The sequence below is a fragment of the Malus sylvestris genome, chromosome 3 (assembly GCF_916048215.2).
Source record: "Malus sylvestris chromosome 3, drMalSylv7.2, whole genome shotgun sequence".
In the NCBI taxonomy this organism is placed as follows: domain Eukaryota; kingdom Viridiplantae; phylum Streptophyta; class Magnoliopsida; order Rosales; family Rosaceae; genus Malus; species Malus sylvestris.
The window spans coordinates 13,114,402-13,131,661 of NC_062262.1; the positions used below are offsets into that span (position 1 = coordinate 13,114,402).

General features: G+C 36.9%; 3 protein-coding genes across 3 annotated transcripts; 2 read left to right on the forward strand and 1 right to left on the reverse strand.

Moving 5' to 3' along the window:
* Window positions 1-3,219: 3,219 nt before the first annotated feature.
* Window positions 3,220-5,312, forward strand: LOC126614239 (E3 ubiquitin-protein ligase RSL1-like). Its single transcript, XM_050281821.1, has 3 exons — window positions 3,220-3,577; window positions 3,894-4,558; window positions 4,996-5,312. The coding sequence occupies exons 2-3, from the start codon at window positions 3,984-3,986 to the stop codon at window positions 5,096-5,098; spliced, it is 678 nt and encodes a 225-aa protein (XP_050137778.1). The 5' UTR covers window positions 3,220-3,577; window positions 3,894-3,983; the 3' UTR covers window positions 5,099-5,312.
* A 1,178-nt stretch (window positions 5,313-6,490) lies between these two features.
* LOC126615652 (uncharacterized) lies at window positions 6,491-10,206 on the forward strand. Its single transcript, XM_050283515.1, has 4 exons — window positions 6,491-6,799; window positions 7,538-8,506; window positions 9,183-9,230; window positions 9,378-10,206. Exons 1-4 carry the CDS (start codon window positions 6,611-6,613, stop codon window positions 9,792-9,794), a joined length of 1,623 nt encoding a protein of 540 aa, XP_050139472.1. The 5' UTR covers window positions 6,491-6,610; the 3' UTR covers window positions 9,795-10,206.
* Window positions 10,152-15,297, reverse strand: LOC126615653 (magnesium transporter MRS2-11, chloroplastic-like). Its single transcript, XM_050283516.1, has 14 exons — window positions 14,863-15,297; window positions 14,685-14,757; window positions 14,399-14,469; window positions 14,132-14,217; window positions 13,951-14,041; window positions 12,518-12,586; window positions 12,205-12,285; window positions 11,943-12,108; window positions 11,804-11,849; window positions 11,574-11,654; window positions 11,047-11,129; window positions 10,752-10,795; window positions 10,531-10,647; window positions 10,152-10,449 (listed from the first exon to the last, which is right to left on the reverse strand). Exons 1-13 carry the CDS (start codon window positions 15,217-15,219, stop codon window positions 10,552-10,554), a joined length of 1,344 nt encoding a protein of 447 aa, XP_050139473.1. The 5' UTR covers window positions 15,220-15,297; the 3' UTR covers window positions 10,152-10,449; window positions 10,531-10,551.
* Between the last annotated feature and the right edge of the window lie 1,963 nt (window positions 15,298-17,260).

The window sequence follows — 17,260 nt, forward strand, 5'->3', positions numbered from 1 at the left end:
TACATTTATTATTGTAGGTATATGAAAAAAGTGAGGAAATTTTAATTTGGTAATTGAAAATAGCTTTTTAAATATAATTAATGAGAACATAATCTTCTCAAGGTTTTGATCTAAAAAGTCACTTCTGGGTTCATCGTTTTTGGCATAATGGGTGCTTTTACAAGACCAAAAAGAGTTTAAATTTCAAACCTTATAAAACTGAACCAAGAATTAAACACTATTTATAAAACTTCACCAATAAGTAGACACTATTCATGAAACTAGACCAATAAGTAGACACTATTTATGAAACATGACTAATAATTAGACATTATTTATGAAACGAAAACAAGAACTAGGCATTATTTCCAAAACTAAACCAATAGATTGAAACTATTTATGAAACTGGACTATAAACTATTTATGAAACTGAAGTAAGGACTAGACAACATTTATGAAACATGACTAATAACTAGGCACTATTTTTGAAAGTGCACCAATTACTATACATTCTTTATGAAACTAGGCCCAATAATTAGACATTATTTATGAAACATGATCAAGAACTAGACACTATTTATGAAAGTGGACAAAAAACTAGGCACTATTTATGAAATTGGACCAATAAATAGTTTAGTACTGTTTAGTTTCATAAATAGTGCAGTTTCATAAATAGTTTCAATTTCATAAATAGTGTTTAGTTTCATAAATAGTGTTTAGTTTCATAAACAGTGCACAGGTCTTGCGCGCCCATCAGATTTTTTTTTTTAATTGTGTCCTTTTCATTTTATTAAAATTTAAGGGTTTTTCATTAAATAAAGTTATAGCATGATTTTTTGTTAAAATAAACTTAACACAAGTCCTTTTCATTAAAGTTTCTTAAAAAAAAACGGTTTAGTAGATGGAAAGAAGCTAGGAGAGATCTCTTCTATCTGAGGGACTCGTTGGAAAATTCACTCCAAATCACCCGCAACTAGACTTGTAAACGGTTGGGATTTACTGGGTTTGGGTCGAGTTTAATCCGAACCGTTAATTTAACGGGTCATCCGAACCTAACCCGTTAAGATAACGGGTCACTCGCTTCGCCCGTTAACAATTTGTTTTTGGGTTTGGTACCCAACCCGTAAAAGCTGTGGTCCGATTCGACGTCGACTGACCGAAGTCTTGCGATAAAAAATGGTGGAGTAGAGTGAAGAGAAGACGGCGTCGTCTGTGTGGGATTGCGGCATTGCAGATGTGGGGTGGCCGCATCTTGGGGCGGATTTTGGGATTTTGGGTTTGAGATTTGGTCAAGGCTGAGAGTTCAGCTGGTAAATGTTTCGCAGGTGTTTTGGTGAAAGAACTGCTTGGACTAGTTGACGACGTCGTCGCGAAAGAAAAACAAGAAACCTCTCGCTTTATAATCAAGAAGAGCACGAAATGAAAAGCAGTGACTGAAAAATTTGATGAGAAATTGAACAAAGAATTAAAGCAGAGACTGAAAAGCTGTTTGGATAGAGGGAAAACGAAGCAGTTGTTTACCTTCCGAAGCAACAGAAGATCTTCTGCCCCTTCTCCTTCTCCTCCGTTAGAGTGAGAAGAGTGACGAACAGACTATTGAAATTACATAAAAATCATTATTGAAAATCCTCAATAACGAGTGGTAACAGGTGGTTAACGAGTTTTGCGGGTGTATCCGAAATGACCCGTTATTTAATGGATGATTAACCACCCGATCCGTTTATCACTCACCTAAATACTAATTTTAACAGATCAGGTTGAAAATGCCAGGTCTACCCGCAACTTCACCGCCCGGAATGTCTTCGTCCTTGATTGCTCGTGATCGCTGCGGCACAAGGTCACTCAGACCTCACTATTGCGAAGAATGATCAGCGTGAAAAGAAAAGAAAAAAAACCCCTAAAACCTAACTTTTGGCGTTCTCAAATTATAACGAACTGTTCTTAAATTTTTCTGAGTTCATTTTTGGAAACTGGGCTTACCAACAGCTTATTTTAGGACCTAAACTTAAAAATAGTTTTTGAATTAAAAATTCTAGACTCAAATCAAATACCAAATGGACCATAAATTATTGTTTTGAAATTGATTAAGGTGGAGAACTCCAAAAGACGTACGACGAAAACCCTTCTGGTTTATTCTCATAATCAAACCTTACATGCTACTCCTTCTCCACTTTCGCAATGCATGAAGGCATGACTCCTCATGACTCATGTCATGACCACCTCTCTCTCTCATCAAAACTCAAAGATTTAAAGTTGAAATTTGGTAAGATTTTTCAATGTGTTCAGAACACAAGGCAGTACGGCACATGTAATTATATAATTAGTGCAAAGTTTTTTTTTTTCAAGTGTCCCCTTAAATATATAATTACATGTTGTGTATTACTCTATGATCCGAGCATACTGAAAAATTTCTCAAAAATTTGATATTCCGAAACTAGCTAGAAAGAATCTCAAAATCTTAGATTGTTATAAATAGGCAAAAGTTAGAGGGATAGATTGTTATAAGTAGGCAAAAGTTAGAGAGATAACCTTTACTAGAGACATGAGCGAAGTGAGTGCAATGTATCACTGTTTATTTTTGTAACTATAACACAAAAAAAATTGCAGGTAAGGAAGGGAATGAAAGGATATTGATATTATTGCTTTCACTTTTTTTCTGTGTTGTGTGTTGTAATCCTACACAGAATGCTCCTTATATAGAGTCATATATGTGACGAATCATAAAAGTGAAATGAATGCATTATAAAAAAGGGAACTTTAACGAAAAGCACCCGGTACTGTTCATTTTAACGAAAAACCACATTTTTACACTAAAAAGTCAATCCTGGTACTATTCACTTTACCCTTTATTTTGTCCTTATCATTAAAACTCAAAGTTTTCAAGCCATTTTCATTAGTTTTCCTTATAAAAAAAACATCATACAACAACAATACCATTATTCTTAAGTCTTCCTCACTTTTCATTTTTAGCTAAAACATATAAGCATTCATTCTCACAACTTTTACGACATGAATCGTTTTGTGGTGTGGACTGTGGGGGTGTAAAGATATCAATGCTTGAGATGCTTCCAGGTGTCAAAAGATTGGGAGGAAAGTTGTTTTTATTTTCGGTGAATTTGAGAGGAAAGATATTTTTTTTTTTGGTTAACTTATTGAGTCGGTTCTAATGGAGTGGTTAGATTGCTTTTCTTAGTGAGTAAGAAATAGAGAAGTCTATGGAGTAGAGTTCTTTTTGCAGGATGAATCGGTTATATGCTTTTATTTTATTTTATTAAATTTTAGTATTTTTTTAAATTTATTTGTATTTTTAGTAAAGTTAGATTTAAAATTTCTTTTATCAATATTTTTTATATAAATATTTTAAAAGAACTTCTAAATGAGTCATATTAGACTGGGATTACTTGCAATTTCAAAGTTTAATGAAAATTACAGAAAGCATTTCCTCTCTATCTAGAATTGTATCTCTCTACTTCTCTCTCTAACTCTACTGTTGAGGTTAGTTTCTTCATTTCTATATGGTATCTTCGCCGTACATGGCCGATCGATGTCTTCGATCCTGACTTCTACGCTGCTTCTGCAATCTCTCTCTGCAAAACTGGTACGATCTTCTGCAATTCTTGCTTCTTTGGTTGAATTCTTGCTTCTTCTCCATGAAGAACGTGCAATCGAAAGCAACTCTGAGTTGTGCTCTGATAAATTGTGTGAACGAACTTTTCTTCCTCAAATTCTACGGAGTTTGCGGTTTGAAGTTGAAAAGGTTCATCTTTTTCCTGTGACGATAACTTGGTTAACCGATGTGTTACTTTAAATTAGCATTAAGCTTCATTATTTCAATTTTACTGTTTTGGTTAGCACAGAAGCTTTTGTTATATTGTTGCAATTGATGGAGAAGACTGACAATATATAACAAATAGGTTACGAACACACGGAGTCTTGCAAGCAGGGTTATACATTTGATACTACGACTTCTAAGAACCCCTCTACCTGCCTGAACTAGCAAAGCCATGAGTGTGAAGGAAACTTGTTTGATTTGTTTTGAAGACATTGATGTTGCTCGAATGCTTTCGATCGGTACTTGTGAACACAAATATTGCTTGCCTTGCTTGAAACATCACGTCGAAATAAATTTGCAAAACGGGATCGTGGCACAATGCCCTCATAAAGACTGTAAGTGTGAGGTGAATGTCGATAGTTGTAAGACATTCTTGTCGTCTGAACTTGCCAATGTTTTGATCGAACGAATCAAGGAGTCTTCAATTCCTGTTACGGAGAAAGTTTACTGCCCATTTCCGAGGTGTTCTGCACTAATGTCGAAACAGGAGGTCTTGGAAAATACCAAGACTTCTTTTGTTAGTGAGGGAGGCAGGAAGTGCGTGAAATGTAAACACTATTTCTGTATCAACTGCAAGGTTCCTTGGCACTATGATATGAGCTGCTACGATTTCCAGAGATCAGAAACGTATTCCTGCGTGGACGACCAATTGTTGAAATCATTTGCGTCGAAGAAACTTTGGCGCCAGTGTTCAAAGTGCAATCATATGGTTGAACTTGAGAGTGGTTGCTACCACATCACTTGCAGGTGCTTGTGCTTTACGCTTCTAGTCCCTCCAGTCTGATTAATTTTTAGGTTTCCTCTGTGATTCCTTTGGCTGTCTTAATTTAGAACGCTTTGAAATGTTATATATGAAAGAATAGCCAAGAAAAGAAAAGACAAGATTAGAGGGTAAGTGATTTCCGCATACCCTTTTATTCTCATGAACACCGCTCTTTATTTTTCACATTCCAATTTGCGAGGAAGTTCCTTCGAGTTCTTATGTGGATTAACATGTTGTCCCAAGATCTCGACACAAATGCAATTTTCTCTTGTAAGGACATTTCGACTTTCTTACGAAGAAAACTAAGAAAAGGCTTCACTCGTGTTTTTTTATTTTTGTTTTTGGATGCTGCTATATATATAATTTCATGGGTTTTGTATAAACCCTTGTTGTTTTTACCATGTCTTTATTGTCTTTGTAGATGTGGACATCAGTTTTGCTATACTTGTGGAGCTGAATGGAAGAACAAGCATGCAACCTGTTCCTGCCCTATCTGGGACGAGCATTTTATTATCAGGCCGTGACAAGGAGTGTGACATGACATTATATGTGAACAAACACATGTAATTTCTAAACCTATCACCGTTTACGTTTTCGTCAATCTCTTTGGGTTTCTTTCTTAGGGGAAAATGTAGTTGTAACTTTTGTAACCTGTGCTAAGAGAAGCACCTCCTATGTGCTTCTCTTATCTATCTGCTTGCGCTGTTTTATCATCACCAAGATCACCCAATTCTCGAATTTACAGTCTGTTGTCTAAATACATGAAGATCCAAGTTAAAGTGGTTGTCACTTTTTAGCACCTCGCATGGAAGACACTTCTCCAAGTAGGAGAACCTTTATTAGTCTGTGTATATGGCTCTTCTGTGTCTCAGACACGTCCACGGCTCGCTGAGATTGGGTTGAACCATCATATATACACCAAAGGTCAGGTGCCGGGGGAAGAAACTTGCTGAATTGTTTCCAACCTTTCAAGGATGTGAGGAGACTCAGGATATATTGATTAAGTAAATTAATTCAGAAATTTAAATGAAACCTTACTCCGCCTTAATCTTCTAGAAACCCTTGAATGAAACTTGACTCTTCATCTTCTAGAAACCCTTGAATGTCAGAAGCATTTCATATACTTTTTTTAGGTCATTGGGAATTTTTATAACAAAGTCCAAATAGAGACGGTACATGAGTGAAAATAAATAAGAGATCCATAAATAGGGTAGGCACAAATAGGACGTCACTTATGCATTCATCACATGAGTAAAGGTTCCCTTCAATACCTAAAACAAAAAATTTCAAAGAGTGTGTCTCGGCCCAAAATCCAAGGCCCACCCGAAAAGGCCCAAAAATGACCCCATAGTAAAACCTAGTAACCCTAAAATGAGATTCAACCGCCTCTACTGCCGCATAATTGGTGGAGACGTTTTCTGTATTTGTTAATTATTTTTTTATAAGTTTTATCATACCTAATTAATATGGATTGTTGGATTACATTGTTTGATTAATTCAAAAGCCCAGATTTTGACACGTAATCCCAACGGTATTAATAGGACCATTATATATATCTAACGAACCGATAAAAAAACATAATAGTACATATGCTAACAACCGATAAAAAAAAATGTGACAAGTGCTAAAACAATTAAGAATCAGTTTAGGTGGTTTGATTCGGCTTAGGCGGATTTTCATGTAAGTCAAACTTACCAAACAAGTTATTATAATTAGGTTCAGTTTGGTCCACAATTGCACTCTTTTAGGGTTCATTCAAACAATGAAGTTTATATTAGGATTATGTTTGTATGGGGTTCAAATCTTACAATGAACAAATGTGGTGCCCAAATATCTTGGGCCGGGTAGAGTCTGGGCTAGCCAGGCCCGTTTGTTTTCTTTTTATATTTAATTTACTGTTCTGCCACCTTTCTTTTTTTTTTTTGCCCCCAAAATTGCGGTTCTGCCATCTCAATCAACTTTCTTTGTTGGTCTTTGTTCCAGTAAACCTCACTAGGGTTTCTCAGTGAAGAGTTAACCCTAATTCCCCAATTCCAATGGCGGATGACCGGGACGAGCTCAGCGATTACACATCGGAAGACGAAGGCACCGAGGATTACAAGAAGGGAGGCTACCACGCCGTCTCTATTGGGGACTCCTTCAAGAATGGCTGCTATGTGGTTCAGAGCAAGCTCGGGTGGGGCCACTTCTCCACCGTCTGGCTTGCGTGGGACACAAAGAGCTCGGTATGTATCTGTCTTGTTGTGAAGAATGCTGCTTGTTTGGTTACTGAGAAACTGAGGGAAAATGAAAAGAGTAGAGGAAATGAAATGTTGTGTTCTGTATGATTCTTTGGGAAATTAGGGTTTAGGCAATGAAAAGAGGCATAATTTTTTGATGAATCCAATTAGTTGATAGCGAACCAATTCGGTTATTGTGAGAATGAAAAGGAAAAATTGAATGTAATTTGCAAGAGGAGTAGAAGAAAAAAAAAAAAGAAAAAAAAATATTAGGGAATGGCTCAAATTCTCAGATTATATTGGTTGGCTTATACAAATAGTGAAAAGAGTTGGGTGTAGTTGAGTAAGGATCTCGTTTTAGAATAAATTTATTGTATTGGTTACTCTTTAGTGATTTGAGCTAGTTTCTTATTACAGTTACTTTATCTTAGTTGTTTTATTAGCATTTGGATTGAAGATTCTCTATCTTTCCTGTTGTGTGTGCGGATTTTTTTTAAGGAAAACTAATGAAAATAGCTTGAAAACTCTGAGTTTTAACGATAAGAACAAAATAAAGGGTAAAGTGAATAGTACGAGGATTGATTTTTAGTGTAAAAATGTGGTTTTTCGTTTAAGTAAACAGTACCGGAAGCTTTTTGTTAAAGTTCCCTTTTTTTTTATCCACGTGTACGAAAGTAATTGAGTACCCATTCTATAATCTCATTGTTCAAACCTTTAATAACATGAGAAATTCATTGTTTGTAGCGTTATGTAGCTTTGAAGATTCAAAAGAGTTCTCGTTATTACACTGAAGCTGCGATGGACGAAATAAAGATTCTCAAACAGATTGCCGAGGGAGACCCTGGCAATAAGAAGTGTGTTGTGAAGCTTTTGGATCACTTCAAGCATTCAGGCCCAAATGGACAGCACGTCTGTTTGGTTTTTGAGTACCTGGGGGATAACCTCCTGACCCTTATTAAGTATAATGACTACCGAGGGGCTCCGCTGCACATGGTCAAAGAAATTTGTTTTCATATATTAGTGGGTTTGGATTATTTGCATAGTCAACTTTCAATAATACACACTGATCTAAAGCCAGAGAATGTTTTGCTTTCGTCAATGATTGATCCATCTAAAGATCCTAGGAAATCAGGTGCTCCTCTCATCCTTCCAAACAGCAAAGATAAAACTGTGCCCGTCTCTGGGGCTTCTAAAGACATTAAGAAGTTAAACGGAGATCTCACCAAAAACCAGAAAAAGAAGATCCGTAAAAAGGCTAAGAAGGCAACTCAAGGTTGTGAAGGAAGGGAAATTTTGAAGGATATGGAGGCAGATTCCACTACAGTTGATGCGGAAGATTCTATTCATGAATTACAATCAAATGGGGTTTCTGTTCAAGAACAAGTGAAGGATTCTGGGGTTAGTAATGAATCAGTAAAGGGTGAAGAAAAGGAAGAAACTCAAGAAGCACAAGCAAGCCGTTCTGCAAGGCAGAAGTTATTCACAGAAGCTGACCTTAAATGCAAATTGGTTGATTTTGGAAATGCTTGTTGGACGTATAAGCAGTTTACTAGTGATATTCAGACAAGGCAGTACAGATGTCCAGAAGTTATTCTTGGAGCGAAATACTCAACTCCAGCAGATTTATGGTCCTTTGCTTGTGTTTGTTTTGAGCTAGCCACTGGTGACGTTCTTTTTGATCCACACAGCGGTGACAATTATGATCGGGATGAGGTATGCGAAATTCTTGATTTCTTCCTCTGAAATTGCTAAAGATTTTTGTTAGATTTTTAAAGCTTTGCCGCTTTTGAAGTACTGCACTGTCTGATTTTCCCAATCGGATATTTTTACAGATACTGAGAATTCATCAAAATATTTCTTTCCATGGATAGCCACCTAGATAGATCATAGAACATGTATATTTTCTTTGTTCAGGCAACAATTCAAATGTTAAAACTTACACCTTATGGTGGACCATTTTGTATGTTCTATATTTCTGTGGTCATTATTGTTCCCCACCCCCTAAATTGTCTTATCTGATGCACTCAACACTTTAAAGGGGCCATTGTAGTCGCAAATTTGTAAATTTTGATATCATCGTAAGCACCATCTAACCAGCATAATTCATCAAATATTACAGAGTTAATTTTTTGCCCGAGTCATTACTGGATTTGCTTGAATAGGGTATTGAGCTAATTGTCAAATATTACAGAGTTAATTTTTTGCCCGAGTCATTACTGGATTTGCTTGAATAGGGTATTGAGCTAATTGATCATAGAGTGACGGGGGTAGACTGCACACTTTGAATTTCAAGGAAGTTTACGATGAATTTGAAAAACTAGGTGTCAGATATATTGTATTCCCTTAAATAATTGAAGTTCCATATTGACTTTTAAATCTCATTTTTCAGGATCACCTGGCACTGATGATGGAACTTCTTGGAACAATTCCCCGTAAGGTAATACCATGATACTTTGCTCACTGAAAGACGTGAAACTAATATGTAGTGCTTACACTGCCACTTTGAAGAATCAAGAATGTGAGTTTATACTGTTTCACAATAAATCTGGTTAAATAAGGGTATTCATAAATGTTTCTTTTGCAGACTGCATTAGGTGGCAAGTATTCCCGGGACTTCTTTAACCGGTATGGGGATTTGAAGCATATTCGACGTTTGCGTTTCTGGCCTCTTAATAAGGTGCTAACGGAGAAGTACGCATTCAGCGAGCAAGATGCACATGACATGGCAGAGTTTCTAGTTCCCATACTTGATTTTGTGCCTGAAAAGAGGCCAACAGCTGCACAATGCCTCAGTCATTCATGGTTCAGTGCAGGTCCTCGACTCCTTGAGCCTTCCGTGGCTGGTGTGCAACCTCAGGCGTCCAACGGGAGTATTTCTGAGAAGGTGGAGAAGGATGGGAGGGAAGCAATGGAGGTGGGAATGGGGAATATAGCCATTGATGAATCTTCAAAACCTGTTAAAGAATCCCAAAGTGCACTAAATTTATCACAACATGCATGACCAGTTGGTTCAGGTGTTTTTCTTTTCCATGTTTTATGCAATTTGTTTTGTTCTTTTACCATAGAGCTGTGTTTTCATCTTCTTCCTTTTCCTTCTTTCCTTTTTTGTCCAAAGCATTGAGCTTTTGTTGGTTTTCCATATTCATTTGTTAATCCATTTCGAGTTTCGTGGATGCGGCTTTGATTAGTGCTTACCAGTAGTCTGCTCTAGTATCCTTCTCAATCGTGCTCAAATTTCTAAGTACATCTCTGAAGCACATCTTGTCTTTGATTACAAACATTCTTATCAAATATTTCGTTATTTCCAATTTGACGGTTCTATGGAAGGGTCGATGTATCAAACTTTCACCAGACTAGGTTTCATTTAAAGATTTATGTTTGTAATTTGTGAATATATCGTTCTTTTGGGTGTACATTCTTTGTTTCTTACTTCTGTAAGGCGTGGGCAGTGGGGCACTTATACAATCCAGCATCCAACTTGGCCAAAATATTACAGGGCCATAAACACTAATCACCGCTACTTGTTGCATATGCTAGAGCTAAAGCCTAACGGATTCAACTCGCGTTACCAGCAGCAGTGATGAAATAATTGAAATAAGTACAATCATATCAATGTGTTTGGCAGCTGACTGTTTGTTCATCACCTCCGAAATCACCTGTAAAATTAACGAGGTGCGATTAGGTTTCCAGAACACAAACGAGATTAACGAAACGAAAGAGAGCATTGAAATTTTTACCTATACTGAATCACTTTACATTTACAATACTTTCCGTGTCCTGAGATAAGAGTAGACAAGAAAAAATCCGACGACGGCGCCGACAAGTATCCCTGCTGTTGTAAACCAAAATGCGAACTGCACCAAATTAAGCAATAAGTAATGGCCAAGGCCAAGTTGTGGTTACCCGGAAGAGAATGGGAAGATAATCAATTAAGTTAAATTCGCGGACTTTTACGTACCACATGTTCTTCGAGGTAGGACCTCAAGTTCATGCCAAAAATACCTGAAATTAGAAGGAAATAAGACTCCTGACAACGTAGATAGATACTTGTTGCCATGATCACAATACATGAGAATTTCCTATGTGGTATAGCAAGATCTGCACAAGGACAACTGGAAACGAGTAGAATCGCACCCGAGGTCCGGAACCCATTGGAACATTTGTACCAACACAATGCCCAAACTTATTTCCAGAAGCATTACACATAACTAATAGAGGTAAGAGATAGGGTTTGTAGCAGGTTAAGGACACACCTGCAACCAGAGCGCCAAGTGCCACACAAAACGTCCCAACCTGGAGTAGTAATTCCACTCTGCTAACCTCAAGCCTCCGAGAACTGATAAATGAAATCAGATAAAATTGGCATTAGATAATTGAAAAGCACCCAGTGTGGCCTTTAAGCATCCAATACAATTCAATTCCGGTTTGAGTATGAGAGTGCAAACACAACAATTATAGGGAAATTTTCGGTTTCAGGATTACATATGAAACTTTTAACTAATACTAATTCAGCTCAAGGTAAGGTTGTATGGTGTGCGGAATGGGGCTGCAGCTATGTGTTTCTTGTCTGCATTTATGTTTGCATCTCTATGAGCACGACGGGGCTTCCGTGGAAGAGGATGCTGATCTATATACGTTGTCAGCCCAGTTTTCTAACAGCTTAAACATTTTAGATTCTGTGGATTTCGTGGTTGTCAAACAACAAGATCAATAAATGTTTCACATCCAGGCGGAATGTCTAGAGCTATAAACAAATAAAAAACAGCAAAAACATTCAGACCTCAAATTGACAGCTATAGAATCTTCCATTTCTTTAGCAGAATCGAGAAGCCTTTCAGCCTGGCCATGACAAGATTCACACCTGCAAATGCATCAAACACTAAGTTCAACTCCACGGTGGACATCATAGCACTGGTTTCAAACATGCTGCTTTGCAGTGGTACTATAGCATAGGGAAAAAAATGCATCACTATCCATTCGTGCTAACGTTAGGGGTGAAGGGGAACCTACCGTTGAAGATAATTTTCCAAGAGCATCTCAATTTCTTCCTCCTCTTCTGTATATAACAAAACCAAACCAAAGATACACACTCATTGACTGAATTTGCAACTTAAACGTTGCTCAAGTAAATTACAGCACTAAAACTAACCTTCAGCAATCTGCTTCTCTAAAGGAACAGAACATTCCATGTCATCATTTATCTTCTTGAGTGTACAATTTCTCCCCATAATGCATATACGGCGTATTTCATGGGGATCCTCTAACAGATCAAAGAGCACTTGCCTGAAAGCCCCTGCCCTCGAACCCAATTCAACCTTTCATCAACAAAGGACAGGTAACCAGATTAATAATGATGTTTGTCAATGCCCCTGAACACGGGTTTACCATTAAGCCAAAATGATCAACTATACCAAGGTTTGCTTGCTAATACGAAGCTCTTCCAGTATGTCAGCAGTTAACCGGTTCGGCAAAACACTGAGTAACTTTTGAACCTGAAGCCAATTGAAGGAGATTAAACATGATTTCACTTGAACCACAGCATTTGAAAAAACAAATATTTAGCTCTAAGGCAGATATTTAATTTACTGATTTTTTCATGACAGTTGCAAGCTAGAACATAGAGGATATATTTAGCTCTAAGGTAGATATCTGCTGAGAGAACCTAAAAGAGAACCTTAGGGAAAAAAATATATATTAAAATACTCACTATGTGCCCATACTCACACGAGGTTCTAAATATATTAGTCTTTGTTCTAAACGCTGTATTCTTGAGAGCAATGCTGCTTCAACAACCTGAAAGTACCACAAACACATAATACGTTCGGCACTCTGATAAATTGAGAATCAGAAGCTTAATAGGTGAAAAGATTAGGAAGTATATGCATGACAAGGAATATGAATCATATAAAAGCAAAGAAAGCCCTCAAGTTTACACAAAGTATAGAAACCCCCCTATTCTTAATGATAATATGCCGATGACTTCTGTCTTGATTAATCCAAACATCTGCGCAGAAGGGGCATATGCATGACAAATAAGGTCACTTTTTACCTCTTGCCAACCTTTTCGGAACATGAATATTAGTAACACAGAAATCGGTCCTTGATGTAAGCCTTGTTATTGAAAACCTACAGGTTGTTCTAAGTTATTGAGAAAGGAGATACAGTGAAACATTAAACTCAAACAGTGTATCCTCCTTTTGAAATTTGATATAATCCAAAGCAGTCACACCTAAGCCATAACGGAAAGTTTTGTCTATCTTTAATCTCAGTTCAGTTGTTATTGAATTTGTATTTTATGTAGTTCACTGCATGCCACAAGCTTGTTAAAGTGCGTACATATTTGTGCGTGTTAGTATTTTTCTTTCATAAAGGATAGGATCAAAAATGGAGAAATTTCCCCTTTTGGATTTCTGGGAAGAATTAGAAGCATGACAGAGAGAATTTCCGAGAATGTTCATTGCATTTCTCAGCAATGAGCTAATGAGCTCAGCAGGTTACATAGGAGAGGAATATCATTCTCACTCATTTGAACAATCTCTGCCTTACATTTGATCTGCCTATAAGTTAGATTCTTATTTCTTATAGAAATTTTCAGGTAAGGGTATCCAACTTACAAAATACCATATCAAGAACTAATATATCTTTGAAGTCAGTCATAAAATAAAGAATGGTACTAGGATTAAAACTTATATATTTGGCCCTCCAATTCAATGCAAATGGCAGCCATATTACCGTTCCTTAAGGCATAAAAAACTGCAATAAGGCAAACTAGAAACCTTTTTCAAATCCTCCAGAACTGAACCCTTATAAAGGTCGTACCCAGTGCACAAGGCTCCCGCTTTACGCAGGGTCTGGGAGAGGTGAATGTTGGCTAGCCTTACCCCCATTTATGGAGAGGCTGCTCCCAAGTCTCGAACCCGAGACCTACTGCTCATGGGCGAAGGCACTTGCCATCGCACCAAGTGCGACCTCTTAGAACTGAACCCTTATAATTGAAGAAAATTAAAAGGGTAGCATTTCTTGGAATCATCTTTGTGTAAGGTTTCTACAAGCAGACCCTTTGCAAATCCGTAACACACACTAATAAATCTGAAATTCCAAAGCAAAAACAGCGATTTAGCATGAACCGAGATAGGAATTGCGACAAGAACGCTAACCTCGAGCTCAAATGGCATAGATGGTCCTCCATTCATATTTTTGGGGTTTAGTCGAGGCAACAATGCTTCTATGAAAGCTCTGCTTCCTGTACTGCACATGCAAAATTTCCAGTAGTATTACGCTTTGAACTCGATAAGGCAAAACTAGAAGTCAATGCAATATCTTGTTCTGCTCTCTCACTTGTTGTAGTCAAATATAAGGACACGCTCTTGCATTGCTATTGCGCGTAATGAGCCTAGATTCAACAGAATAGCATGCTCCCGGACCTAAGAGACGGATCAAAAGAAGCTCGTAAGTATGATAAATTTCCGCCATTTAAAAAGAATTAGTTATCTATGATTCTTACTTACCAAAATTTAAATATTTATACAGGTAAGAACACACACAAAAGCATTACAATTTGCAGGAACTAGCATGAAATACCAAAAATGGAAGCTGGAATCATACCAGCAACGAAGGCATCGAATTTGTGAGAAACAATGAAGGATCAACACTCCGAATATCACGCGGACGAAGACCTGAGGATGAAAATTAACACCCGTAACCCGGAAACAGCACTAGAATTAACCCACATCATGTTGTTAGCAGTTTAATTTCAAAGAGCAGTGTAAAGTAAATAGCTTTTTTACGAAATTAATGAAAAGCGGCGCATGTATTTTTATTTTTTTTAATATAAAACGATATTATCAGCATTTCTTTCACGCAATAATGTGATTTAAATTCGTTGACTCACCACTTGACTTAAGCAGCTGACGTCTGTTTATTTTTCTAACAGATATCGTCCCATTAGCCTTCACTTCTTCCACCTATTAATTAATTAAATAATCTTATTGGTTAATCATATGGATTAATACATTAATCACATTCTTAAAGTGCAATTAAACAGATTACAAAACTGACTTGCAACAGACCTCGTAGACCGGCTCGCGAATTCCGAGCAAAGAATCACCGGCAGACGACATCGCAACCCTACCCGAACCACCACTCGTCGCCGCCGTCGTCGTCGTTTGATGTCGGCTGTTGACGGGAACTTCGTCGTGGGGTCTATCTTCGTCATCGGAGATGGTTTCGGGGTCGCTGAACCGGTCCTCCTCGGTGGCCGATCTAAAGCACTTGGGTCTCGGCGAGACCGAGACGGAGAGCTTGACCGGAATCGGAGAGACGAGAGAGGCCTCGGCCTTTCGCGATTGGGAGTAGAAGAGCTGAGCGGAGTGGGGCGAGGAGTGGAGTGGGAGCTGGAGGAGGTACGGCCATGGAGTCAGAGCCATTGCAAAGTCGAAGAGCTCTGGCTGCGATCATGTAGGGTGGAGGAGTTCTGCAGATATTTTAAAATTATATCCTCATTGAGTTTTTTTATTATTTTATTTTGTTATTACCGTTAGCATTCTGTTTTTCTGGTTGGAAAATGAATTAGAGGCGGCTTCAGGTGCGGCTCGGTGCAACGGCTTCAGGTTGTGGCTCGGCTCGGCGCAGCTCGGCTCAACAATTAGTGTAAATACTTATTTGGTATTGAAGTACTTTTATAAAAAGTGAGTATTAAAAAAAGTTGAGCTTAAAAAAATGTTTGGTAAACACTTAAAAACAAATTTTTTTTCACAGTTTTGGGTGAAAAATGAAGCAGCAAAAATGAGCTTATTATCGCAGCACAACAGAAGCAATTTTTTTTCAAAGCATAGCAGTACCAAACCAGCCCTAATTGTACATATGAACCTCATTTGAACCTCGGTCAAGTGGTGAGATATTCTACTAATTTCAGACTCGTTTCTTCCAACGAATTTCAGCATGGTTTCTTTGGAACAATTTATTCCACAAATTGTGATATACGAGAACATCATCGACATAAACGATTGAAAAATGACTGTATTGATTAAATATTTTATTCATGATATTCTGAAATTCATTGGGTGCATTCTTAAGACCGAATATCATTACATTGCATTCATAATGACCAAAAGGAGCGACAAATGCTATTTTGTATTTATCATCCTCATGAATTTGAATTTACCAAAATCTAGACTTCATGTCAAATTTTGAGAAGATTATGGTTGACTAAGTCTCTTAATTAAATCTCTTTTGTTAGGAATTGAATATCGTATCCATTCCAAGTCTTCATTAAGAGGTTTGTAATTAATGACTAACCTAGGCGTTCCTATTTCTAATTCAGTGTTTTTCTGGACAAAGAAAGCAAGGCAGGACTACGGTGATTTACTTTTTTTTATTATTTCTTTATTGAGAAGTTCTTGAATTTCTGTTTTACAGAATTCCACTCATTTAAATTGGCCTGGCTTTTGTTGGTATTTTCTTTTCATTAAACTCCTTATTGTAAGGAAGTTTAACGATGTGCTGTTTTCTGTGCCAAAAAAACACTGGGAATATCAGAACAAATTTCATTAACAAGTTTCTTTTGAAAGTTGTCAATGTTTTGTAATAAAGATTAGTTTGTTAATTGTTCTTCAATTCTTTTGTAATTAATTTCTTCTTTTAAGAAATTAATTTGTTGTGATTTTTTGGTAACTAGATTGATGATTTTTAAATACTATCTTTTTGTAATTGTCTTAATTTTTTGAAATCTGTTTTCGTGCAGAACTCAAATGTGATTTTTTTTGTCCTAGCATTTCGTGGTTATGCGATTGTGATTTTTTTTGTCCTAGCATTTCGTGGTTATGCGATTGTGGTGAACTTAGAAACGATATAATAGAGCTATGAAGGGTAGCCCTAAGATGACTGGGTCTGATATGTTTTTTATCAGAACGAATGGTGTTTTAAAGCAAACATTGTTTTGACAAACATGTGTCTTTGGAATTTCATATTTTAATTGCATTGGTGACTGGTTTGCTGCTAGGTCTGGCAATTCCTAATACAACCCAATAACCCGACACGACACGACACGAAATTAACAAGTATTTGGGTCGATACGATAACGAATCGGGTCGTTATCGGGTAACCCGATAAGCACATGTTAAGATAACTGGTTGATTCGGGTATACACGTGATTAACACGATATACGATAAGCAGAATATTAATTTTATAATTTTATAACCCTAAAAAAATACTATAATAATTATATATATATATTAATTTAACAATTTTATACCCCTAAAAACTATAATATATATATGTATATATTAAATTAACTATAATAATTATAATAATTATACCCCCAAAATATTAACTATAATAATTATATATATATATATATTAAATTAAATTTTATAAAAACTATAATAATTATTAATTAATATGTATCCATTGATTCCATAATTCCATTCCATTCCTGCCGCACCCTTTGAAAAGGGAGGGAAAATGGA

Bases quoted from the DNA above. Each gene is read 5' to 3' on its own strand.
- LOC126614239 (XM_050281821.1), top strand. From the start codon at position 3,984: ATGAGTGTGAAGGAAACTTGTTTGATTTGTTTTGAAGACATTGATGTT. The intron at 4,559-4,995 runs GTGCTTGTGCTT...TTGTCTTTGTAG, and splicing joins TGCTACCACATCACTTGCAG to ATGTGGACATCAGTTTTGCT.
- LOC126615652 (XM_050283515.1), top strand. From the start codon at position 6,611: ATGGCGGATGACCGGGACGAGCTCAGCGATTACACATCGGAAGACGAA. The intron at 8,507-9,182 runs GTATGCGAAATT...CTCATTTTTCAG, and splicing joins ACAATTATGATCGGGATGAG to GATCACCTGGCACTGATGAT. The intron at 9,231-9,377 runs GTAATACCATGA...TTTCTTTTGCAG, and splicing joins TTGGAACAATTCCCCGTAAG to ACTGCATTAGGTGGCAAGTA.
- LOC126615653 (XM_050283516.1), bottom strand. From the start codon at position 15,219: ATGGCTCTGACTCCATGGCCGTACCTCCTCCAGCTCCCACTCCACTCC. The intron at 12,587-13,950 runs GTTAGCGTTCTT...TGGTACTTTCAG, and splicing joins CTATGCCATTTGAGCTCGAG to GTTGTTGAAGCAGCATTGCT. The intron at 10,648-10,751 runs GTACGTAAAAGT...AATTTGGTGCAG, and splicing joins CCTACCTCGAAGAACATGTG to TTCGCATTTTGGTTTACAAC.